At 38.2% G+C, this 27046-nt stretch overlaps 1 protein-coding gene and 2 non-coding genes across 3 annotated transcripts; 1 reads left to right on the top strand and 2 right to left on the bottom strand.

Moving 5' to 3' along the window:
• Positions 1–17845: 17845 nt before the first annotated feature.
• On the bottom strand, positions 17846–17917 carry TRNAP-UGG (transfer RNA proline (anticodon UGG)). Its single transcript has one exon. It is a non-coding gene; the product is annotated as a tRNA-Pro (tRNA).
• Positions 17918–20607: 2690 nt separating this feature from the next.
• Positions 20608–20679, bottom strand: TRNAP-AGG (transfer RNA proline (anticodon AGG)). The gene has a single exon. It is a non-coding gene; the product is annotated as a tRNA-Pro (tRNA).
• Positions 20680–20881: 202 nt separating this feature from the next.
• On the top strand, positions 20882–24319 carry LOC149817300 (protein MAINTENANCE OF PSII UNDER HIGH LIGHT 1-like). The gene is made up of 3 exons (XM_089987563.1): positions 20882–21146; positions 22771–22908; positions 23882–24319. The coding sequence occupies exons 1-3, from the start codon at positions 20967–20969 to the stop codon at positions 24245–24247; spliced, it is 684 nt and encodes a 227-aa protein (XP_089843689.1). The 5' UTR covers positions 20882–20966; the 3' UTR covers positions 24248–24319.
• Positions 24320–27046: the final 2727 nt, after the last annotated feature.

Raw genomic sequence — 27046 nt, 5'->3', positions numbered from 1 at the left:
TAGGTCTTTGAGATATATGCATAAGATAGCATACACATCAGCGAAGACCCTATGAGTCAAACAGTTAAGGTTGAACGAGGCATCCCGAAAAGTAGCATCATTTCTGGCCATCCATATGAACCACCACACTGTAAATAACCAAACTCTCCAAATAGTCCTCCACTTCTTGAAATGCCAGAAATATCATCCAATATTTATGAACTGCTTGTTCAAGTCAGGATTTAATATTCAACATCCAGATCATGCGTCAAAAATTGGTTCTACTGTTTCAATTTGCTTAGCAAATACATCTGGATTATGGTTGAGGTTTAATGCTGACCCTCCCCAAGCATGTTATTGAATATAAGATTTGAACTTTTAGCATTTGTAGCCTTTCTCATTTGGTGGAAAACATGATTTGCTTTTGTGCATGCATATATGTGCATGTGTGTCCAGGCACATTCGTGTGTCTATGTATCCGGGTCTTAAATTGTTGCAGCTATGCTTCTCCAATCTCTCAATCTATGTCCATAATGTGAGGCTGTTTATGGTGTTGTACCCATCTTGATCATCAGTTCCTACTTTTCATAGTTACTGAAGGTTTGAATATTCAAATTTAAATCACAAGTTATAGTGATCTTTATCATTTGTGTTTTTTTTCATTTTTCTCACAAAACAATACATTCCAAAAGGACAATGAAGACTGTACATATCATAGCTAAATCTAGTTTTACATTTCTCCAGCCTGACAAGAAGATTTCTCGTATCATAAATTCTTATTATTCATAGCCAAAATACTGTTTTAAAATGGTTTTGTGCTTATCATTAAACAAAGTGATTTGGAAGGTTGAACTCTCTTGGTGTATCCACCCTGATTTCCTACTTTTGGTCCTATCTGGCTTTCCTTGGAAACCTGTTTATGGTGCACACTGGTAGGTGTAAGAAGGAAGAGAGAGGAAATTCAAAGAAGAAACTAGGTTGTTTTGGAAAAGGTGGTCTTGATGAGGTGGAATAGTCCCATATTGTTTGTGCATGAGTTTGTTGTGGGCTTTATAAGCCACATGTAAACTCATACACTTGTTCTTGAGAACAAGAGAGTAGGATGACCACCATACACACGTGCGCGCGCGCGCGCGCCCGCCGTGCCGTGTCGTGCCGGGCCGGGCTCGGGCGTGTTCCCTTGTTTACTCTGAAAAGGTGTTGTAGCTGCAAGTTAATGAAGAGTTAAAACTCTGAATGGATTCAAAGCCTTCTAGGCGAGATGTTAGCAGTGCATCTTTGGAGAAGCTCACCTATGTGAGTGTGACTGTGTGGCCGCAATTTAAGGAATTGGGTTATTCCTGAAATCACTCATGAAACAAGATTCGGGCGCATGGCCTTTAACGCGCCGACCCTAAAGATTACAATCAGAACCTTTATCATGTTGTTGCTAATGAACACTCCTACACCAAAGGTTCAAGTTCAAGACTTCAGTTCACTTCGTTCTTGTGGGGGTAAAGTTAGTCAACTAAGGTAGTGGTTCAAACCGGAATGTACCATTGCTGAAAGCATGATATGTTCTGTTGCAGATTGTCTGATTTTGCACCTTGGTTTCCTCCCATTTCATTCTTTGAATTTGTGGGGGAATGTTAGGTGTAAAAAGGAAGGGAGAGAAAATTCAAAGAAGAAACTAGATTGTTTTGGAAAAGGTGGTCTTGATGAGGTGGAATAGTCCCATATTGTTTGTGCATGAGTTTGTTGTGGGCTTTATAAGCCACATGTAAACTCATACACTTGTTCTTGAGAACAAGAGAGTGGGATGACCACCACACACACACGCGCGCGCGCGCGCCCGCCGTGCCGTGTCGTGTCATGTCATGCCGAGCCGGACCGGTTCAGGTTCAGGTAATTGGCCCTTTAGGGCCATATCCAATCAAGACAAAGTACCTTTTTACCCAAAGTTTCTTTGGATATTTGGATTCTGTAATGGGTTATGGAAAAGGATAACGGGTCACGACTCCTCGTATTCCATGCCCGTTATGACTCTTCGAATTCTGTAACGGATCTCGATCTTTCGAAGTCCGTTAACGGATCACGTCTCCTCAGAATCCGTAACGGGTCCTTTCACATTTCATAACCGTTCGTGGGTTATAAAAGCATGCTAAGGGTTGGGGTTACGAAGAGGTTGAGACAGACGCATTTCTGGAGAAGCGCTCTGCGATTTCCCATCTTCGTTGTTGCTCTCTCTCTCTCTCTCTTTCCTGAGTTATCCCGAAAGGGGTGTTCTGCAACATTTGGTTTGTGGAGGTTGTTTTCGAAGGACGATCCGCCGAAGTGCACCGTTCGGTTCGTCGTGGCTATTGTATCCTGGGGGAAGAACGCCGAACCTTGATTTGCATTGTATGTGGAGGCGAATCTACTCTAAGGGGAGTACTTTCGTACGCCTTAGCCTGTTAAATAATCTAAACATGTTTTTGTTGTTTTCTTTATATTCTTTGCATCTGTTTGTTTATTTGCACATGTCTGGATATTGGTCTGACGCGGAAAATGCCATGCTTGCTCTCTGTTCTTGTTTCAATCTACTGTTAATCATTATTTATATGTTGTTTTATATCATGATGTTGATTGCGAAACTGTGTGATCCGAATGATGATCCAACAGTCTTAGAGAAGATTCTAAGCATGTCGTCTTCTTCTGCGTTTGTACCAAAAGTAGACATGTCTGGTATGCCAGAAAAGTTTGCCGGTCAGAACTTCAAGCGTTGGCAGCAACGCATGAAGATCTGGTTCACTATGATAGGGTTGTTGTCGGTTCTAGAAATCGACTGCCCTTTGGTTTCTGATACTGACCCTGACCCTGCTGCAGTCACTGCGGCAGTCCAATGGAAAGAAAAGGACAGTATATGTCGTGGCTACATACTGTTGGCTCTGTCCAACACATTGTTCGATGTGTATTGTTCTTCGTCTACAACTGCTAAGGGTCTATGGGATCAGCTTGACAAGTAGTACAATACTGAAGACTAAGGTCTTGAAAAGTACTCTGTTGCCAAGTTTCTGAAATATCAGATGGTAGAATGCAAGTCGGTCACTGAGCAAGCACACGAGTTTCTGCTATTGCTCCATAGTTTGGCTGAGGCTGAAATGAAACTTCTTGAGAAATTTCAGGTTATGACCATCGTGGAGAAATTTCCTAAGTCTTGGGTAGACTTTGATATGTCTCAAGCATCGTAGAGGGAAGATTTCCTTAGATGATCTTATGGTAGTCATTGCTATTGAAGAGGAGCATAGGAGCCAGAAACAGATCGTAATGCCAACTGAACCGCCTAAGGTGAACATGATGACCGGATCTTTTAAGGGCAATGGACAAAAATCGAAATCTGCAATGAAAAAGTAGTTTAAACTTAAGGCCAAAATCTAAAAAAAGGCAAAGAACAAACCGTGGTGGAACTGTGAGCAGGTTGAGCACTGGGCTAAGGAATGTCCTTCCAAGAAGGCCAAAGCTCATGGGACCACAGACGGAATGCCTCAAGTCAACATGGTGACAGAGGTCGTTGGGACCAGGATTGGGTATGTTTCTGTTAACCCATAAATCTATCACGTCTATAAGCCAACTAAGTGGCTGGTTGACACTAGGGCTAATGTGCACGTTTGTGCTGATAAGTCTGTCTTTGTCTCATACCAGGCTGCTGAAGGCAGATTCGTGACTATGGGCAATTCAACGACTGCAAAGGTGTTAGGGATTGGACGCGTGGATCTGAAGTTTCCTTTAGGACGAGTTCTATCTTTACACAGAGTGCATCATGTGCCTGTAGTTAGAAGAAACATTCTAAGTGGTTCATGTCTTGTTAGAGAGGGTTATGAATTTAACTTTAAATGTAATAAAGTTATTGTTTTACATTCTGGAACTTTTATTGGCAAGGGGTATTTAGATGATGATTTGTTTAAACTTCGGGTTGAACATGTTTGCAGTGATAAATTAGAAAATGATGTTTCTTTTGATTCATTATCTAATGTTGCATATAACATAGAATCATCTGATTTGTGGCATAATAGATTAGGTCATGTGAATTTCAATTCTGTGAAACGCATGATGAACTTGAAAATGATTCCTGAGCATTCCATTGATAAAACTAAAAAATGTGAAATTTGTGTGCAAGCAAAACAATGTAGGAAACCATTCCATACGATTGTTAGAGATTCTGAAATATTGGATCTGGTGCATACAGATATCTGTGAGTTTAATGGAGTATTAACCAGAAATCATAAAAAGTATTTTATCACTTTTATAGATGATGGCACTAAATATTGTTATGTGTATTTGCTAAAATCAAAAGATGAAGCTTTTGATAAGTTTCTTATTTTTAAGAATGAAGCATAAACACAATCTGGTAGAAAATTAAAAGCTTGAGGTCTGATAGAGGGGGAGAATATACCTCTAATAAACTCGATGAATATTGCAAGTCTGTTGAAATAGTTCATGAGTTTACTGCTCCATATTCTCCTCAATCCAATGGGATTGGAGAAAGAAAGAATAGAACCCTAACTGACATAATAAATACTCTACTTGGGAGTTCTGGATTACCTACCTATATGTGGGGGGATGCTCTAAATACGGCTTATCATATTCTGAATAGAGTTCCTCAGAAGCATAAGGATAGTAGTCATTTTGAACTCTGGAGAAATAGGAAAGCTAGCTTGAAATACCTTAAAGTGTGGGGGTGCCTTGCTAAGGTACTTGTCTCAGAGCACAATAGGAAGAAGCTGGGTCCTAAAACAGTAGATGTTATCTTTTTGGGTTATGTAGAGAACAGTTATGCCTACAAGTTCTTAGTAATCAAGTTTGAGATATCTGGCGTAGATATTAACTCTATTGAGCTTCGAGAAGCTACATTTTTTTAAGATGTATTTCCCATGAAAGTTGGTGTACCTCAGAATATTTCTTCTTTAGATATACCTTCAACTTCTGGTTTCATTCCCGAACATGTGGAAAGGATGACAGATGTGGGGGTAGAACCATCTTGTTCTCATCCTAGACCCATTGAGTCTGAGAAAGTGGTTGAACCTAGAAGGAGCAAGAGACCACGGATTACCAAGGATTTGGGAAGTGATTTTATCACTTACTTTATCGAGGATGATCCTCCCACTTTCCGAGATGCAATGGCCTCACCTGAAGCAATGCATTGGAAAGACGCCATAAAGAGTGAAATGGACTCCATTGTCTCTAATGGTACTTGGGAACTGGTTGACCTCCCTCGTGGTAGTTCCACAATTGGGTGCAAATGGATCTTTAAGAAGAAGTTGAAACCGGATGGATCCATTGACAAGTACAAGGCGAGACTGGTTGCCAAGGGGTTCAAACAAAAGGAAGGAATAGACTATTTTGATACCTATTCTCCGGTTACCCGGATGACCACTATTAGGGTGCTTATTGCACTGACTTCCATTTATGATCTCTTGGTCCATCAAATGGACGTGAAGACTGCTTTCTTGCATGACGATCTTGAAGAAGAAATCTATATGGATCAATTTGAGGGTTATGTGACTTCTGGTAATGAAGATAAAGTTTGTAGACTTGTTAAGTCATTATATGTACTAAAACAAGCCTCTAAACAATGGCATGAGAAGTTTGATAATATTATTTTATCATTTGGCTTTGTTGTCAATGAATCTGATAAGTGTGTTTATTGCAAAGTTAAAAGTGATGGTTGTATTATTTTATGCCTGTATGTAGATGGCATTCTATTGTTTGATTCCAATAAGGGAATTGTGAATGAGACAAAGTCGTTTCTTAGTAGTAAGTTTGATATGAAGGATATGGGTGTTGCAAATGTGATCTTAGGCTTAAAGCTGACTCGTTCAGCTGAGGGAATATCAATTTCTCGGTCTCACTTTGTTGAGAAAGTACTTGTGAAATTTGGCTATAACCAAGGGAGATCTGTAGCAACTCCATATGACCCTTCTATCCCTCTTCATAAGAATACGACTGGTGTTCCTGTGTCTCAATTGAGGTATTCCTAGATTATTGGAAGTTTGATGTATCTTATAAATTGCACGAGACCGGATATTTCATTCTTCGTGACAAAATTAAGTAGATACACAAGTTGTTCAAATCGCACTCATTGGAAGGCATTGGACAGAGTACTTAGGTACCTGAAATGAACCATTTCTTTGAGTTTGCATTACAAGAGATTCCCTGCAGTTCTTGAGGGATATAGTGATGCGAGCTGGATTGCCATGAACTCTGGAAGTTATGGCGTGACAGGGTATGTATTTACCTTGGGTGGCGGCGCAGTCGCCTGAAGATCAGTAAAGCAGACCATCTTGTCTCGGTCTAATTTTGAGGCTGAACTCTGTACTTTAGATGTCACAGGATTAGAAGCTGAATGGTTAAAGGGACTTCTTGAGGAACTTCCTTTAATGTGCAAGCCAATTCCTGCGATATCTATGCATTGTGACAATATGGCCACTATTGCAAAGATTAAAAGCACAAAATATAACCAAAAGTAGAAAAGACACATCCAAGTCAGAATAAAATCTGTAAGGGAACTGGTGTCTCAGTTAGTGGCTGTTGTGGACTATGTGGGATCCAAAGAGAACACAACTGATCCATTAACGAAAGGACTAAATAAGTCTTTAGTTCTGAAATCCAGAGAGGGGATGGGACTGAAACCCATCAGTAGTTCATCTGTAGTAGCAACCCAACCTATCTGAGTGGAGATCCCACAAAGTAGGTTCAATGTGGTAATAACAAGTTGTAGGGTGAACTGTATAGCACCTTATTAAATATGATACCTTGTATCTGTGTTTATTCCCTTGTTTACTCTAAAAAGGTGTTGTAGCTGCAAGTTAAGGAAGAGTTAAAACTCTGAATGGGTTCAAAGCCTTCTAGGCGAGATGTTAGCAGTGCATCTTTGAAGAAGCTCATCTATGTGAGTGTGACTGTGTGGCCGCAGTTTAAGGAATTGGGTTATTCCTGAAGTCACTCATGAAACAAGATTCGGGCGCATGGCCTTTAACGCGCCGCCCCTAAAGATTACAATCAGAACCTTTATCATGTTGTTGCTAATGAACACTCCTACACCAAAGGTTCAAGTTCAAGACTTCAGTTCACTTCGTTCTTGTGGGGGTAAAGTTAGTCAACTAAGGTAGTGGTTCAAATCGGAATGTACCATTGTTGAAAGCATGATATGTTCTATTGCAGATTGTCTCATTTTGCACCTTGGTTTCCTCCCATTTCATTCTTTGAATTTGTGGGGGAATGTTAGGTGTAAGAAGGAAGGGAGAGGAAATTCAAAGAAGAAACTAGGTTGTTTTGGAAAATGTGGTCTTGATGAGGTGGAATAGTCCCATATTGTTTGTGCATGAGTTTGTTGTGGGCTTTATAAGCCACATGTAAACTCATACACTTGTTCTTGAGAACAAGAGAGTGGGATGACCATCACACACACGTGCGCGAGCGCGCCCGCCCGCCCGCCGTGCCATGTCGTGTCGTGCCGAGCCGGGTCGGGCTCGAGTTTGGGTTTGGGTTCGGGTTCGGGTTCGGGTTCGGGTAATTGGCCCTTTAGGGCCATATCCAATCAAGACAAAGTACCTTTTTACCCAAAGTTTCTTTGGATATTTGGATTCTGTGCCCGTTATGGCTCTTCGGATTCTGTAACGGATCTCAATCTTTCGAAGTCCGTTAACGGATCACGTCTCCTCAGAATCCGTAACGGGTCCTTCCACGTTTCATAACCGTTCGTGGATTATAAAAGCATGGTAAGGGTTGGGATTATGAAAAGGCTGAGACAGACACATTTCTGGAGAAGAGCTCTGCGATTTCCCATCTCCGTTGTTGCTCTTTCTCTCTCTCTTTCCTGAGTTATCCCGAAAGGAGTGTTCTGCAACATTTGGTTCATGAAGGTTGTTTTCGAAGGACGATCCGCCGGAGTGCACCGTTCGGTTCGTCGTGGCTATTGTATCCTGGGGGAAGGACGTCAGACCCTGATTTGCACTGTATGTGGGGGCGAATCTTCTCTAAGGGGAGTACTTTCGTACGCCTTAGCTTGTTACATAATCTAAACATGTTTTCGTTGTTTTCTTTATGCTCTTTGCATCTGTTTGTTCATTTGCACATGTCTGGATATTGGTCTGATGCAGAAAATGCCATGCTTGCTCCCTGTTCTTGTTTTGATCTATTGTTAATCATGATTTATATGTTGTTTTATATCATGATGTTGATTGTGAAACTGTGTGATCCGAATGATGATCCAACACACACTATGTAGCAACCTTAATTAATACCCTTTTATTGTTTAGGTGATAGGTAGATATCGTTATTTGTGAAAAAAATTCTTTGGCATTATATGTTAGTCTGCTGATACAAAATATGTGCTAAAAAAGCAGAAATGTTGTCACTCAACTTCGCTTTCTCGATGTACAGAGCATCTGCATATAGCAGCTTGATCTTTGGATTGTTTTGGATTTAGAATTTGTTTAAGACCTGTTTATAGGGATGGGAAATGAGCTATCCGATCATGGCTCAGCTTGTAAAGAGCTTGTTCGAACTTGTGGCATGGCAAGCCAAACATGAACAATGGGTGTTCGGATTGGCTCTTATAAGCTTGTTAAGTAGTAATAAACATCTTTTACATGCATTTTATATCATAGAGCACAGATAGATGAAGTATTTGGCTTGCAAGCAATAAGTATAGAGTTCAAGTCCTATAGCTTACAGTTTTGAAACAGTGTATTTATTTTGTAAATGAATCAGTTTGAGCTTAGGTTTAGAGTCTAAATTCTATGATTTTTAACTTTGAAAAATGTATTTTTTTAGTAAACGAGCCAGCCTGAGCTTGTCTCTGTTCACCACAAGAACGAGTCGAGCTTGAACACCCTCTGAACGGTAATTTCAGCTCCCTCACCAGCTCTACCTGTTTCTGGTTTATGTTTCTGCATATGTTTCAAACAAGTGATGGAACAATGATCTATATAATTTTGTAATATTTCAGTCACAATTTTGTTTTAGCAAAATTATACATGGCAACCTCTAGAATCATGAAATAAGGTTGCTTCGGCTATTGTGCTGCAAATCATTATTGAGATATGAACATTTTACAGGTTAGTTCATTTGATGTAAGCTGTGATCTAGATTTCAACTTTAGAGTATCAATAAACAATTTCATGAATATCAAACCTTCATCTTTATGATTATAGGCTCAAAGTTGATTGTTATAAGATTTTATTTCCATATATGCTCTTCTATTTCCTACATTTAGTTATTCAACTGAATATCTTGGAGTCAATGCAGGTATTCTAGTCCAACAATCCATTTTGTGGATGAGCACTATGATACAAGACACATCCTTGCTCAGAGGGTTGTACCAGTGTTGATGACTGATACTGCAGAGGAGTTGGCAGCTAGGGTTCTCCATGAGGTATTGGAAATTTCTTCGTGGTTTACATATAACATACCTTTGTTTTTATTCAGTGTTCAATACTTTTAGTTTTTGGTACCGTGGGACTGGAGCTATACTTTCAAGGAGATGGTGATGGTGTTTTGGACCAGATTAATATATAGATGGTACACAGGAAGACATTAATGAGCTTTATGCATGCAGCTTGTAATCAGAGCATGGTTTTCCAGCGAGTACTTTTTTGTCTAGAAAAATGATGAAAAAAGAAACGGTGGGGTGGGAGGTTGGGGGTTGGAGAACTAGTGTGCCAAAGAAATGGGCACTAGAGTGCTGCATTTGTCGCAGTTAATCTTGAAAAAGTCTATTTGTCTGTGTATTCTTTACTTGTATTTGTTATTTTGTATTTCGAGTCTAGATAATATATCAGACCTGATCCATACTATAAACAAAGAATATATATACATGTTTTAGGTCATGATTTCATTATTGAAAATCGTGACAGCCGCAACTCCTCTTTTCTCTTTCATCTTTCTTTTCACGTGTGACAGATCCTAGTGAAATCTAACATGGTATCAAGGCAGAAATCCATCTGGGGCTTCGAAGCTGCTTCTATAAGGTCTGATCTGAGAGATCGACCTGCATCCAATCAAGAGGTTTTCTTCTTCCACACTTTACTTTCATCTTCTTCTTATTTCTTTCATTTACTCCTTCTCTACTATTTTTCATGCTTGAGTATTCATATTTGACGCGAATCTGCGTTAGACCTGAAAGGCTCCATTTCTTTTTTCTCCCAATTCTTCTTTCTATTCTCGTTTCACGGTTTGTCTTGAATATTCAGATCTGATTGTGTACATGCGTCAGATCTAAAATATTCAATTCTTGCGTCAGATCCCAAATTTTCTTGATAGTGCATATTCTCTGTCTCACACTTTCTCATTCTGTCAGATCTGAAATACTCATATCTGATGGTGAATACTCTTTGTCTCGCAATTTATATTTCTACCAAACCTTGTCCGAAACAATCATATCTGATCATCCATTAGTATCCGATCTGAAATACCATATTTCTTTATTGTTGAATCATGCAAATCGTTGGGCCTACAAATCGTTGTGTCTACAAATCGTTATGCCTACAAATCATTGTGTCCACAAATCATTGTGCCTACAAATCGTTGTGCCTTCAAATCGTTGTGCCTATAAATCGTTGTACTTGCAATCATTGTGCCTATAAATCATTGTGCCTGAAAATCGTTGTGCTTGCAAATCGTTGTGCATGAAATACACCTGTTGTCAAACTCCATATTCACAAAACTCTTTGTTCTTAAACCAACATAGTTTCCATCTGCGATTTATTAAAGTCTGTTCAGCGTGAGCTGTTCTGCTCTCTTCCCTGCATCTATCACAGCCATAAAAGAAAAAAAGCAAGAAGGGACGACCATCAAGTTTCTCAAGCAGTGGACTGTGCATCTCATGAATACCTTGTTAACTTTTAAGCTATGGACTCCTCCGATTCTTCCCACTCTGGTCTCTCTTTGAGTTTTCTTAATCAACTTGTTTCTGAAAAATTGACTACCTCAAACTTTTTTATTTGGAAAAGACAGATCATTCCTTTTATAAGGAGTCAAGGTCTCTTAGGTCATCTGGATAGAACTGCTTCAGCTCCACTGAAATTCGTTGCGCGAGAAAAGAAGGATGATAAAGGGGTAATCTCAATTGTGTATGTCAAAAATGCAGAATACCTCAACTGGGAAAAGAAAGATCAGTCAGTGGTCGTGTACAGTACCTCTACACTCTCTCAAGAGGTACTTATTGCAATTCCTGACAATTGCACAACCATGCAACTTTGGGAGAGACTCGTTCAGACATAGTCACAAGTTTCTCAAGCAAGAATGCATTTTCTCAAGAGAGAATTTCAGCCACTGAGAAAAGACTCCATGACTATCATGGAATATCTAAACAAGATAAAGACCATCACATATCAACTTGCGGTTATAGGATGTGCTGTGAGCGACAGTGATATAGTGTAACAAACCTTAAGTGGATTGGGATCAGAATATAACATGATTGTTACTTCATTACTGTGTTTGCCTGCTATTTCCACCTTTAATGAGCTTCGGGCTAAAGTAATTCAGTATGAAATGACCCTGAAAGGCTTTGTTGAGGATAATCACACTCATACGAATACCCAAGAGGTTTTTGCTACAGAAATGACTTATGGTTGAGGGCGAGGAGGACAAGGGCAAAATGGACACGAGGGACGTGGATTACTTCCTACACCCACCGTTACTCAGGGATCAAGACTCAATCTCACATGCTCCTTTTGCAACAAAAGGGGGCATATCAAGGTAAATTGTTGGCATAATCCTGAAAATAAAGGAAAGTCCTATCAGGCAACATCCAAAAAGCAGTCCAGCAACACCAAAGACAGTGGAGAGATTAAAGAGTTGTTAATATCTGCCTTGTCGGGATTGAATCTAAAGCAAAATGAACAAGGAACTTGGTTTGTTGACTCTTGGGCAACAACTCACGTGACAGGTGATGCAGGTAAACTTTTCAAACCTATTCCTTATTTTGGAAAAAGTAAGATTGTCACTGGAGATGGATCTTCCCACCCTATTACTCACATTGGAAAGTCTATCATCCCCATGTCACATTCTACTCTTGAACTCTTCAATGTCCTTCATGCTCCCAAGATCAAGAAAAATATTGTCTATGTTTCTAAACTTGTTGATGATAATCATGCTTCAATCGAATTTACTCCCTTCTCTGTGCAGGTCAAGGACCTTTGCACGAGAGAAATATTCATTGAAGGAAAGAAACAAGGCAATATGTATGTCTTTCAAGAAGATCCATGTCATTCGGCATGTCCTGCTCACTCGAATTTGAAGTCGCCATTAGAGTTATGTCTTTCTGAAAATGTTCTTAGTATTTCTGAATGTAATAAGCTTTCTCTATGGAACAATCGTTTAGGACATTGTGGGAGTCATTTTGTTGAGAAACTTGTTTCTAATAATCTCATTCCAAAAGAAAGTCTCAATGTGGAAGAGAGAAGTCAAAAGTGTTCGAGTTGTCTTTTATGCAAGAGTCATGTGTTATCTTTCCATTCTATTAATAAGAGAGCTTCAAAGCCTTTTGAGATAATATGTTCTGATGTATGGGGGCCTGCTCCAGTCATCTCTGGATCTGGAAGCAAGTACTATCTAATTTTTGTTGACAGTTACTCTCGATACACCTGTATATATACTTCATAAAAAATAAGGCTGAAGTTTTCCTTTTGTTTCAGAACTTCCTCTCTTTAGTAAAAAATCAATTCTTTGAGTCCATTCAATTTTTCCAATGTGATGGAGGAGGGAAGTTCACATCCAGTGACTTTATTTCTTTTTTTCAAAATAATGGGATAGGAAAAAGAGTGTCATGCCTATACATGCCATAAGAGAATGAGATTGTTGAGCGCAAACATAGGCATATTGTTGAAAGTGCGATGAGTATGCTTCATGACAATTAGCTTCTCATCAATCTGTGGGCATAAGCTTTTTATTCTGCTGTACATGTGATAAATAGACTACCCATGGTTGTTTTAGAAAACAAATCTCCTTATCACTGCTTTTTTGGAATTCATCCAGATTATCATGACTTACGTGTTTTTGGATGTGTTTGTTATGTGCATATTGACCAGTCATTGAAAAACAAGTTTCAGGATAAGGTTCAAAAGTATAGATTTGTGGGATTTGCGGATGACTACAAAGGATACATATGTTATGATCCCATTAGCAGACACATCAAAATATTGAGAAATGTTCTTTTTGATGAGCTGAACTTTGATCACAAAATTGACACAGGTGACGTGTCCTCTACCTCAGTTGAAGTTTATTATCCTTGGTTGAATTCAGAGCTCTTTGATAGTTCGAATGAAGAATGTCATTCGAACTGTGTGCAACACGAAGAAGTGAGTCCCAAGATCGTTGGTACATCGGAATCAAAGAGCTGTGAAGCAACACCACCATTGGAATTGGGAAGGTATAAGGGCATTTCCTGCACCAGACAGAGAATGGTTGCTCCAGGACTCTTAAATCGGGCTCAAGAGGCTGCACCTACCTCTTCACATATCCTTAACGTCAGGAGGTCCAGTCGCATGCGACATCCTATTGATAGGTGGGTTAGCTACAACAATTTCTCCATGGATTTTCAACTATTTTTTACTGCTCTCAACAAGGAAGATGAACCTATTATGTACTACCAGGCAACCACTTCTAAGAAATGGGTAGAAGCCATGAATGATGAAATGCGAGCCTTGCATGAATGTGAAACCTGGGAAATTGTTCTCAAACCGCCTAACAGAAATGTGGTAGGATGAAAATGGGTCTACAAAATAAAATATAAACCAGATGGGACCATTAAACGATACAAGGCAAGACTCGTAGCAAAGGATTTTACACAAGAAGCAAGACAAGACTATGATGAGACTTTTAGTTTAGTGGTGAGAATGAGAACCATTCAAATCATTATTTCCTTAGTTGTTGAACATGGATGGACACTAAGTCAGCTTGATGTTAAGAATGCATTTTTCCATGGAGATTTGAAGGAGGAAGTTTACATGGAACAACCACCTGGATATTATAAGGAAGATTGTAAGACAAATGTATGCAGACTAAAAAAGGCTATCTATGATCTAAAGCAAACATTTCGCTCTTGGTTTGACAGCTTCTCTCTTGAGATTTAGAAGCATGACTTTGCTCACTCCCTATAGATCACTTATTGTTCATCTTTAGAGGGCAAAATGTGATCACCTTATTGTTAATTTATGTTGATGACATTGTTATCACAGGAAACTCTAAGGATCATATCAAAGAAGTAAAGAAACTACTGAGTTAGAGATTCAAAATGAAAGACCTTGGAGCCTTGCGTTATTTTCTTGGAGTTGAAGTTGATTACCGAGTTGATGGGTTGACTCTCACCCAACACAAGTATACGATGGATGTTCTAACCAAAGCAGGTATGAAGGATTGTAAACCTCTAGGGACTCCAAGTATTCTTTACCAAAAATTGACTGCCCATGATGGAGACTTGTGTGGGGATCCTGCCAAATACCGCAGCCTACTAGGGATGTTACAATATCTCACATTCACTCAACCTGATATTGTTTATCCAGTCAATTAGGTGTCCTAGTTCATGCATGAACCACGTACTGGGCATATGGAGGTTGTTAAAAGGATACTCAGATATCTGAAAGGCACAATTGGGGATGAATTGATATACTCTAAAAAATCATCTGGCAAGGACTTGCGCAAGATTACTGTATATTGTGATACAGATTGGGCAGGGGATCCCGATAAACAAAGGTCTACATTGGGATATTGCATCTTCATTGGAAGAAACTTAGTATCCTAGAGCAGTAGAAAACAAAAGACCATTGCTAGATCAAGTACTGAGGCCGAGTACAAATCCATGGCTGCCGCTACTGCTGAAGTCACATGGGTCCGATATTTGCTAACTGAAGTAGGAGAAGTGATATCTCGGTCTATCTTGCTGTGCGACAATCAAAGTGCTCTCAACATGTCATTCAATCTGATTCATCACAGTCGTGCCAAGCATATTGAGATAGATCAATATTTTGTGAGACAAAAAGTTGAAGAAAAGGAGATCGAACCCGAATTTGTTAACACTGAAAGACAAGTTGCAAACATATTCACAAAAAGCTTGACCAAGGATCGTTTTTGGACACTTAAAGGCAAGTTGTTCATGGTTCAAAACCATGATCAACTTGAGGGGGGGGGTGGGGGGGTGAAAAAGTCTATTTGTCTGTCTGTGTATTCTTTACTTGTATTTGTTATTTTGTATTTCGGGTCTGGATGATATATCAGACCTGATCCATACTGTAAACAAAGAATATATATACACATTTTAAGTCACGGTTTCATTATTTGAAATCGTGACAGTCACAACTTCTCCTTTCTCTTTCATCTCTCTTTTCACGTGTGACAGATCCTAGTGAAATCTAACAATACAGCTTTGGTTTTAAGTGCATTCATGCAACCACCATCAAAGGAGATACCCTGCAGTCAATATATTTTTCTTCTGCCTTCCCTGTTTTTGCAGATCGAGTCAGTGCTGCCAGAAACTGGTAGGACAAATATATGCCTTAAGTGTCTTGTACTTTCATCCATCTCTTAATGATTGATCAAGAAGTGCTCATGCACCATTTTCATGTATCTCCAATTTTATGAGAACAAAATCTGTTCTACTGTAAAATAGTCATTTTCATGGTTTTGCAAACATTTTGTTTTGCAGAACCGAGTTGTTAAACCACTCAAATGTATGGGTTTGGCTCAGTCAAGCATTACTTAACTCAGATCTTTTGGTCTTTTTATCTATTAACAGTGATTCTCATACTATTATACATTTGAAAATGCAATTGTGATTTAGTGTGTACCTATTTTATTTTTTGGCTCTTAATCCTTATTTATTCACCAAAATTATTGTGGTCATGAGTCATGACCATTAATTATTGCACTTGCTACTTTTACTAAAACTCGTTGTATCAATGCAGGAACATAAACTATATGTGAGGTAGTTACAGCTTTGTGTGAAGAGCGTATTGTTTGGAGGGAAGATGGTGTACCTTTTATTCAAAAACGAGAATGTCAAGTTGAGTATCATTGACCTTGATAGAAGTCACAGACGTTGCATTTTTTATGGTAGCTGCATTCAGCCTGGTGTTTCATAGAATCTTGTCTAATTATATTCGTCCCCACGCTGTAACGTGCTCAATTGGTGTACTGTAACATGTGAGTGGACTGCCTGGCAGTTCAAGAATCAAATAAATACAATGCTCGTGCTATGTGATTAAAAAGAGAAAAATGGGGAACCAACATTGCTGATGCCTACATCTCTTTGTAGTCCTGAACTATGTGAACATTTTGTCTTATAATATCGTAGTCATTGGTATATGAACTTAGCTTCAGTTGCCATTGTGTCCAAACTCTCTCTCTCTGGATGCCCATTGCCAAGCACTGGCTGCATCATTGGAATCCAATGATTACATACGAAAGCCTGATTGTCACTTATGAGAAATTCTGTTCAGTGGAGAACTTCGTCATCAAAAAGAAAATTTTATGATAATGTATGGAGAATAAGCACCTGAGCATTGTAAAGAATGAACCAACAAAACCGGCTAATGATATTAAGAAATAGGAAAATTTTGCATTGACCCAATGATCAGCAGATTCTTCAAATTCTTGAGGTGATATTTGTTTCTATAGAAATTTGCATCTGCATTTGTGTTCAAATGTGCATGTTCATGAGCGCATGACTATCTGAGGTGCCGTCTACGCTGCAGCTATGTTTTTCATATTTATCTCGTGTTTGCAGCTTTCCCATGGTCACAATTGGCCCTAAAGATGGATGGGGAAAAGTTCCACAGGAAACATTTACTTGCCTGTTCCACAGGAAAATCTTTCATTATAAAATTATTCATATTCCTGTTAGTCCCAAAGTTTCTAATAGAACCACCTCTTTTCCCATGCAAGTATTCACTTAGAATTTGCAGTATCTTTCTTAGCTAATGTTAGAGGTAGAAAGAATTTCTAACAAATAGGTTTTGGATAGATCTCTTTATCTGGATAAACAAGATATTGGAAAGAAGAAAATCCACAATGTTTGGTTAGTGAGTGGAGATAAACAGAATTAGGACAACTCTTTTTAGTGTAATTTTTACAATTCTCTTTTTTTTTTTTCAAATTATTTATCCTAAAACTCAATCTCCCTCCTTGTCCAACCGTGTGCCCTCATCGTCCCTCTCTCTATGCAATTGCATCACCTTGCACTATTTGCATCCCTTTGCGGTTATTTTCCACCACAATTGTATCTGGTGTGACTTGTTTTGAGATTGGGGATTAGGGTTTTGATTGGATAGTCAAGTTTGATTTGTGCTCAAGTTTTAGGTTTATTGTATGCGGTTTTCATTATCTCCTTATTTATTTTTTTCTTTTCTTTTTTTATTGTTGAGTGGTGGTGATAAGATTGATTCATCTCTCCACCTTCTGCGAAGAGGGAGAGACAAAGAGCAGGATCTCGTTGCGTTCCACCATCCCATCCAATGAATTATGATTCATTTTCAATCGAATCCTCCGCAATCATAGGTTTTGTCGTTCCCATAGCTTCTCCTCCATTAATGTCGAGATCTGAATTTTGCAATGGATCCTACTCTTTAGACGAAAATACCCACATTAATTAGCTGAACGGATATTCCTGAATAAATCCGCGGACAAGAAGATTTTCCCTGGAAAACTAGCAATTGAAAAATCTGATCAAACGTAAAACCAGAATTTCTGGGTTTGCATCCAAAGGCCTCCAAGTATCGGCTAATGTTGAATACTGATCAGGATCCACCATGGTATTATGATCAGTCGGACGCCCTTACGGGCAAGGAGCTTAAAATAATAAACAAATTAATAATACAAAAAGTTTAAAAAAGAAAGTGAACACACATTGGCGGGGGCATTCCGAAAATCGAACTCGGGACCTCTCGCACCCAAAGCGAGAATCATACCACTAGACCAAATGCCCGTCTTTGAAAGACATTTGGTACTTAATTATTTGATTCTTTCTTTCTAAACTACGTGACGAATCCATTTTGAGAACATCCGGCCAGATCCGTCACCTAAAATCCGAGCCATTTGAATCCCCATTAAATGGGGTTTAAATTGTAATAAATTCTAGTATTATAAATATCACAAACTTTTTTTTGGATTAAAGTAGGAAACCCGCCAAACTAAATCTTGCCAAACTGGAGCATCTCGAAAATTATATATTGGCTAATCTACTTCAATCTTCCTAGTATACATGATAAAGCAAAAGGTGTAACCACAAGCCAATTAATTAGCAAGTTTGTTTTAGAATTAGCTTACGATATCCGGATAAACCATGGGTTATTTCTAGATATTTAGGGCACGTTTGCTTTGGTCACAGGCGGGGATGAATAATCACAACTGAGAAAGTAAAACCCGTGTTTGTTGGTCACAACTCACAAGGTCAATCACAATCACAATGTGCACTTTTTTTCTTAATGTTTCAGTAAACTTGAGAAAGTAGTGCAATCACAAAGATCTTGAGAAAATCTAAGAATCACAAGGTGTTACAAACATGCCCTAGTGCAAACACAATCAGTTGATTTCCCCATTACCAAAGTCTATGCTATGGCTACCAGCCCACCAGTATGGTGCAAATGGATCGGGTTTTGTCGTACCCCTTATCCGAATCTAATAATTTGTTTTTTTTTTAATTTATAACCTGAAGAAACTTCACCCGAAGACCTGGCCGCACTGGCTCAGCCTGCCATACCTATAATTAGGGGTGGCAATCGGGTCGGGTCGGTGGGTCAGAATACCTCAACATGAACACGACATGTTTATTAAACGGGTCGGATGTGGCAAACACGAACACGACCCATTTATTAAATGGGTAACGCGGCACAACACTGTTAACCCGTTTAATAAAAGGGCCCGGTCGACACGACACGATTACACGACACGGTGACCCGTTTATTAAATGGGTCAACCCGATAACATAGACGATTTCCGGTTGGCGGGTTGGTGGTTAGATAAGTTAATATATATAGAGTTAGGGTTATATATATATATATATATATATAAACGGGTTGCGGGTTGACGGGTTCGTGTAAATGGGTTGACCCTCCCGCCCAGGGGGTAGCTAGGGGGGGCAGGACTGGGTTGTAGCCCAGTCCTGCCTCCCCAAACAGTTAATTTTTTTTTTGTTTAAAGCCCAGTCCTAGCCCTGCCCTGATTCCATATGAAATAGATTTTTATCCATTTTTTAGCCCAGCCCACTCCTAGCCCAATCCTTACTGCAGCAAATAGTTTGATTTGTCCATATGAAATAGATTTTTATTAATAATTGTAGCCATTTTTTATTTTATCTCAAAATTTTTTTTTTCCGGGGCGCTGCCCCCGAACCCCCGACTATCACACAAATAATTTTATTTTTCTACACCCCTGTTTGCCCCCCCCCCCTCACATGAATCCTAGCTACGCCCCTGCTCCCGCCTAACGGGTTGGCATGCCCCTAACACGAACGCGACCCGTTTATGACACGAACCCGTTTAAGCCAAACCCTAACCCGGCTAAGAAGCGGGTTGGCAGGTCGGGTCAGATTTTGCCACCCCTACCTATGATCGACGTGCCAGCAGCGTAAAACTCTGAGGTTAGGACCATTGCCCCCGGGGCCTTAGCTACACGTTAGCTTGCGCAAAGGGGTGACACCTATGAGAATCAAACAATGATTGCTCATCTAGCAGCAAGGCTCCCACCCCACTACGCCAACCCCTGTTGGGCTAACAATTTGTTCTTGAATATGGATTTTAAAATAGGATTTGAAACATTAATTACAGACCTCTCAAAAAAACAAAACATTAATTTTATTGGGTAGGACTTATCGGATCTTTTACAAATATGGCATCATACTGAAATCGATTTTTTGCCAGATTGGTGCAGCAATATGAAACGTGTCTTATATGTAATACTATTTTTTTTATAGAATCCACTATTACCCATATAAAATCCGGATAAAAAATTCAGCTCTGCTTCATCGATCAAAGTGTGCAGAAGGATCAGATTCAGTTGGACCTCGATTTGGATTGGGTACATTCTTGTTCTTAGGCACAGGTCTCAAAATAAGATCTGCATGTGTATGCAGATTGGATTTGGATTTGGGCTCAACAGTTAAAACTTCTTTATTGGATTCAGAACAATTTTCTGAGGGTTCTACGTTTATATTCAGATCAGACCGGATCCATTTATGTTTATAATGTAATATCCTGTTTACTGTAGCTCATCAAATATTTCATCAGATCTATGTTCGAATCTGGGTTTGGATTAAGACTCATTGCTTAATATTTGGACTGGATTTGAACAAACCATGTTTAGGCCTGTATTGTCCCCTTATTCGGATCTAACTTAAAATTGGATCCATATCCAGATTTATAGCTTAGAATTCATGAGCCTTTGAACAATTCAGATACCAAACCTTTAACTTGGCTGAGCATAAGATATCTGGATATGAAAGTATTTATTTTCAAAGTTTTAAAAATCCTTCTACTACAATGTTAAATTGGAGCCATACTGTAAAAGAGTAACTTGGAAACTAAAAGAGCTATTTTGGCATTTAAGTTTGTTGATTTTCAAATTAAAGTGGAGATAAATGGGTGATAAAGTTGGTTAAAAAGGGTAACGATAAAATTAGGGGCATTCCGAGAATTGAACTCGGGACCTCTCGCACCCTAAGCGAGAATCATACCACTAGACCAAATGCCCCTACGTTGACAAGCGAACATATTTATAATTACTGAAAGAGTTTATGAGATCAACGCCCACCAATCACCATACAATCTTCAAACACAACTCTGCAGCGTACACGTGGAAGACACAGGATCCATTCAAATCCGTCCACGACCATCGATCGTTCCCACATCATTCTCAAAGAAGACTGCCACTCGTGGCTTCTCTCCTCCTCTCCTCTCACTTATTGCCTCTGTTTGTATATGAACCAACCACGCCGCACAAGGAATTTGTTCTTCTTTTCTTCTGGCTTCTAATTTTTCATGGTTTCCATGGCTTCTTGTTCACAATCCATGGTTTCTGCAAGCATCTCATCCCTACCCTCCTATGGAATCCTCAGGAGAGCCCAAAAACTGAGGGGCAACGGCTTTTACTGTTCTGTGAAGGCTACCTCTGACCAAGAACCTGATTGCAATACAGAAGAATGTGCACCAGAGAAAGAGGTAAGACAGAGATTCTGATTTAGATACCTTGATGGGTTTCTCTTGTTCTATGTTCACGTTCACTCTTTTGTATGTCCCATTTGGTTTATAGGTGTCCTTTTATCTTATATTTATCTTGGTAATCTGTATTTTCCTGGTTTTACTTATTTTGATCATATTGTTTATCAGTTTTTGTGTCTCTGAGCCTAATATTTGATTTTTTCCTTTTCATTTTTCCCTGTTAGCTGTTTACTTAAAGAATTTTAAGGATTTTGGCATTTGTGGTTACTCATTTTTTCTGTATAGTTTAACAAAATCCCATGTTAGATTATGATGGTTGACTGTAGACTGCAGTAAGTACTTCTTTTGGTGGTAATCTAGACATCATTTTCTATATTTGAGTAAATTATTATGTTAGATTATAATCATTGCTTCCATAAGTACTCATTGGTAGTTTTTCTATATACAACTTGTAAATTTAAGTCGTCTTAATTATCCTTTTTTTTAATTGTGGTCAAGGTATGCCGTTATACTTAGATTTTCCTTTTTTTTATTCCCCCTGTTTGGTTGTCTTCTCATCATGTTCTTTATGACACCTTGTCCTTGCTGTCAAATGTTTATATTCTGATAGCAAATATTGGTTACAGTTATGCAGTGCTTAAGGAAATCTGGAAATGTTCTTATTGTGTTTTTTTTTTTGGATTGTTGAAGTTATTGTGAAATTTCTAAAAAGTACAAGTTGCGCTCTGTTGTGCTTCTGCATAACCTTAATTAAGAATACCAAAATTTTAGTTTGAAATATACGGTATTGGTCATGTTGGATTCACATAAACATTGTTTCAACTTAACGGCCATCAATATTGTGTAATTGGTTCTGTGTTGAGCATTAGTTTACTTGCTGCTCATTTGGCAGTTGCATGTACTTAACATCAAAAGATTAAGTTTGGATGCAATCTTCAAATCAAATCAGAAACGGGTTTTGATTTTATAGCCATCTGTCACATGGTCAATGCCTGAACTCGAGATTCTTGGAACAAAGCTAGAACTCAGGCATCTTGAATACAGCCTAAGCCATCTAGTCCTGTCTATAATAATTGGCTGCTAATGAAAACAAGAGTAGGTCTACCTAACACAATTCATTGGCGTAATAACCACACTCTTAAATCAGTAGTATATGGTTGTGTTTCTGTTGTAGAATACTAGCACACCTGTTTTGGGTTTTCCAAATAACGAGGGGAATCTGTTCTTAAGTGCAAGAAGAAAGGGTGCTAAGTGATCAGTTGAGAACCCCTTTAAGCAATTACTATCTTAGTGACAACCAAACTTTTCATCTTTATTTTTGTAATTATAGTACATATTATTTTCTTCAGGCATGCTTTATATGCTCTAACTGATCAAGTGCAAGAAAATAGGGATGCTAATTTATGAGTTGAGAATCCATTTAAACAATTACAGTAGCTTAGTGACATAATCTAACTTTTCATCTTTTTTATTTTTTATTTATTTTTGGATGAGCAACTAACTTTTCATCTTCGGTTTTGCATTTGCTGTTCTTATCCCGTTCTTCATGCGTGCTTTATATGCTCTAACTGATCAGCTGATTTCTTATCAATTGATTCCATGAAAGACTGATTATGAACTGTAGGTCGGCAAGGTGAGCATGGAATGGGTAGCCAGCGAGAAGACCATGGTCGTAGGGACATATCCACCACTTCGCAAGAGAGGTTGGACTGGCTATGTTGAGAAGGATACTGCCGGGCAGACAAACATCTACTCTGTTGAGGTTGGTAAGACTGAAAAAAAAGCTTGTTCTATATCAAATTTTTTTTTTGAAACATGTAGAACTGCAATGCCCCCATCCACCATCTCCCAGAGACGTATAAATTCATAGTAAAATTTTTGCAAGAACTACATCAGAGCAGTGTTAGCATTTGTTATGAATTTATAATATATAATCCACAACAACTATTTCATAGCAAATTATCTAGAGTTAAAACACTGCCTTAAGTTATGGATTACGTTGTTGAGGTTGCAAATGGTGCAATTTCGGAAGAAGGGACCCCTTAAATTGGCCAGTAGATGATGTCCTTGCCAGCTTGATGGAAGCCATTTCATGTTTTCTCCATGAACACACAAACATATGCATAAGCACAAAAGCTTGCCTCTTGCATAATTTGAATAGATCCAGTGCAAAAAAGAGATCATGTTGTCTTAGTTGAATTAAACTGAGGAAATAGCAGTATAGCTTCTCTATTGGTTTAGTCAATGCATCTAGGCCATCTAGTTTCAATGCACTAGGTTGTGAAAGTTGCAGTGTAACATGTTTACACTTTTGTGCTTGATCTGTTCCAGGCCTACTTGGTTTGAGGGCTTTAATTCAAGGTATGCAAATTTTAGTTTCTAGATCTAACAACTGCCAAGTTTGAGCAAGGAAAATAATCATACTTCTTGACTACTATATTGTTACTTGTTAATTGCTTCAATAATATGGCTAGGACTGTTATCCTTTGTCATATTCAGCAGAAAGATCCAGTGTTTGCTGGCTGGCCTGCTTCCTATCCTAGTTCTGTTATGTGAAGATGTCATTAAAAAATGCAGATGGCTATGTCAATGCAGTTTTAGACCATATTTTTCAAATCCAATGGTTTGGATCGAATTTCATATGGTTCATATATGGTAGAGATAGCTGCTACTAGATACATGACGATGTGTATTTATAGCTTTTGTAAAATATTTTAGTGTTTATTTTGATACAGCCTACAGTCTATATTGCTGAGAGTGTGGTCAGCTCAGGAAGTCCAGGAAGTTCAGCTGATGGATCAGAGAACACAGCCGCCATTGTGGCAGGACTGGCCCTAATCTCCGTGGCTGCAGCTTCGTCAATACTTTTACAGGTTGGGAAGAGCACCCCTGATATTCAAACCACCGGTTACTCAGGACCATCTCTGAGTTACTATGTCAACAAATTTAAACAACCACAAATTGTTGAGGCATCAATACCAACAGAACCTCAGAGTGCTCCAACTGCAATAGTTGAAGAAAACACTTCAGGAGGAACTTCTCAACTCCAGGTTGATACAGCATCTGAAGAGCTTACTTCAACTGTTAGCAAGACCTCCTAAGGGATTTGTTGTGCCAGACCTGTTCTGCGATTTTTGTTGCAAAATGGAGAATAGCTTTTTATTTTGTTTTAATTTTTTCTGCTTACTTTTTGCCTTTTTATTTTCTTTTATCATTTTCTTTGTTTGTAGTTCTCTCTCTCTCTCTCTCTCTCTCTCTCTATATATATATATATATATATATATACTGATTCCACTGGATTTTCTTGCAATATATTCTTTTAATGAAAAGTGAGAAAAGACATACTACCAATAATGTTTACATATTGTGTTGCTGTTTCTAAATTCAAAATGGTTACAGTAAATGTCACACAGGTAGGTACTCCATCTTGACTCATGTTCTGTATCCTCTTATATGTTAGTTATATTAAAAAGTTCATAAAGATGGCCGTATCCCCGTATACACAGCAGTATCCATGTGACATAAGTTACAGTAAATATGGCATTTTTTTCCCCTACTCTCAGCCTGTTCTGCAGGCTGATACTTTCATTCACTCTGTCGGTTCCTCAACATTGGCTCACATTAAAAGGTTCAGTTTCACTTTCAAGTTTCAACATTGGCTCACATTAAAAAGGTTCAGTTTTCACTTTCAACATTGCTGATGCTAGTGTATATAAGATCTTTCTGCCATTCTGATCTCATTGACTGCAGTTACATTAAATTGATGATCAAAACCAAACCATGTAGGAAATCACTCCCGAACCCTGCAAAATTCGATATCCTACTACAACCACAAAATTAAGCAATTATGGAAAATAAAAAAACAAAAAATTGAAAGAAAATTAACTAAAACTGTCAATAATCATTCATCTGGCTCCTTCTTTCCTCTCTACAAGGAATATTTATAGCAATAACAAAGAAATTAAAAGAACTGAATTGAACCCACGTTGCGACTTGGGTCGTTCTCATATCTTTGTGACAGGTTAACATGTTTTTCAAAAAAAGGCACCATTTATTCAGCAAGATCCGATCTGTCACACACACACACACACACACAGAGAGAGAGAGAGAGAGAGAGAGAGAGTCTCCCCTGTCCCTCCACGTACAGATTCACTGATCAGATAGGTGATGGGGATGGGGATCTAACCACCCCACTGGCCGACTCCAGTGACTTGGCAGCATAGAGGAAATGGGGCAACCCATCTAAGCATTCTCATGGGAGATCAACGAGGGACCTAAGGGCCTTACAGGCTGACTCACTTGGGGTCTTTTCTTTCCCTACAAAGTCTGAATACTCAGTCATGTGTTCAAATAAGTTCGTGATACAAGTTGACATTTTCTCTGCAAGATCCGGAAAATGTGCTTCTTGATTGTTTGGAAATGAAACTGCCATAGTGCCTTGTGATGGCAAACACCCAACTTAAATGGCAAAGCAATGACCTAGCATTCAGTGCCAAGTTAAATGACAATAAAAAAAAATAAAAAACTCATCCGGTCATCATGGCAAACTGATCATGTATTAACCTATTAAATGGGTTTAATATTTGGTCATGTCAGCCTGATTGATGAATTCAAATAGTGCTCACACGTGGACTCAAACTGCGGGATTAGGCCCAAGGTCATATGTGCAACCCTGAAGTCTATATTTGATCAAGAGTTTATGACGAATCGAGATAGTATCAAGTCAAATATTTAGACCTAATAATATATTCTTTATGGGTTCTGATTTGACCCAAATATATCCAAAGTATAATATTAGATGCATGGTGTATATTCATTTGAATTTAGAACATATGGATATAGATTTGGATAATATTCAAATATCTTGTGATGCATGATTTTGCATGAGTTATTTAAACGTGCATGAAATCTATTTTTTTCTATGAATCATGTTGGACTTGATGATTACATCTCAAATCAGTTTTAGATATAAACTCATTAAATCAAATAGATTTGGATATAGTTGTTTTGTTTGGATATATTAATAGATCTAAATTTATATGTTGACATGATTCTGGTTTGAGTGCTTATTATTATTATATCTAAAAATGAATGGGTTTATCATGTTTGGTATATATGATACTGAGATAACTCTTATTGAACATGGATCTGATGCATGTCCAAATTAAATATGGATACGAGGCTTTATGCTTTACTTTTAATGCATATTGCTTCTAGTTTGATATGTCTTAATGCACATATTGTTTAATTTTAATACATTGAAAAAGTTTGAGTTGAATTATTATTTATACATGCATATAGATTTTTATTTGCATATGATGATAAATAATCATCACAAGTCATGCTTCTTATAGTTTATTGTATGAATGCATGAAGAAATATTTTTCATGCGTTAGAAACTTATGCATAACATGCAACATGATGTTATTTATATTTTTAGTAATACTTATGATTATTTAGATATGAATATATATATATATATATATATATATATATATATATATATATATATATATATCCAAATTAGATGATGGAACACCTGATGATAGTTAAAGCATGTTGCATGTGATGATGATGCATATGGATAGTGAGAATATTAACTATGGTAAAAGTTTTGAAAAGTGAGAGTATTTATTATTTTTAACAAATAATATTTTATCATAGATTTATAGTTTGGTGAAAATCTATACTACTCTACTAGTATGCATGTGGACATGATTATATCCGATGGTATGGTCATAGAAGAGCCATAAGAACCCCACGACTAACTATGAAAGTTAAACCCATAATATGATGTATTTGTTAAAATATTATATTGTACAATAAGGTTACAATTTAAATGACACGATGAAAAACTCATATGGTTATGTGAAATAAGTGCATAAAAAGATGATTTCATG

This window comes from Nuphar pumila, chromosome 14 (genome assembly GCF_984573655.1).
Source record: "Nuphar pumila chromosome 14, dmNupPumi1.hap1.1, whole genome shotgun sequence".
NCBI lineage: Eukaryota > Viridiplantae > Streptophyta > Magnoliopsida > Nymphaeales > Nymphaeaceae > Nuphar > Nuphar pumila.
Note: the sequence above shows the minus strand (reverse complement) of the source record. Positions and strands in the feature narration are given on the sequence as shown.

Coding starts and splice junctions, on each gene's coding strand:
- LOC149817300 (XM_089987563.1), top strand. CDS start 20,967: ATGGTTTCCATGGCTTCTTGTTCACAATCCATGGTTTCTGCAAGCATC. Junction 21,147..22,770: donor AATGTGCACCAGAGAAAGAG/GTAAGACAGAGA, acceptor TATGAACTGTAG/GTCGGCAAGGTGAGCATGGA. Junction 22,909..23,881: donor CAAACATCTACTCTGTTGAG/GTTGGTAAGACT, acceptor ATTTTGATACAG/CCTACAGTCTATATTGCTGA.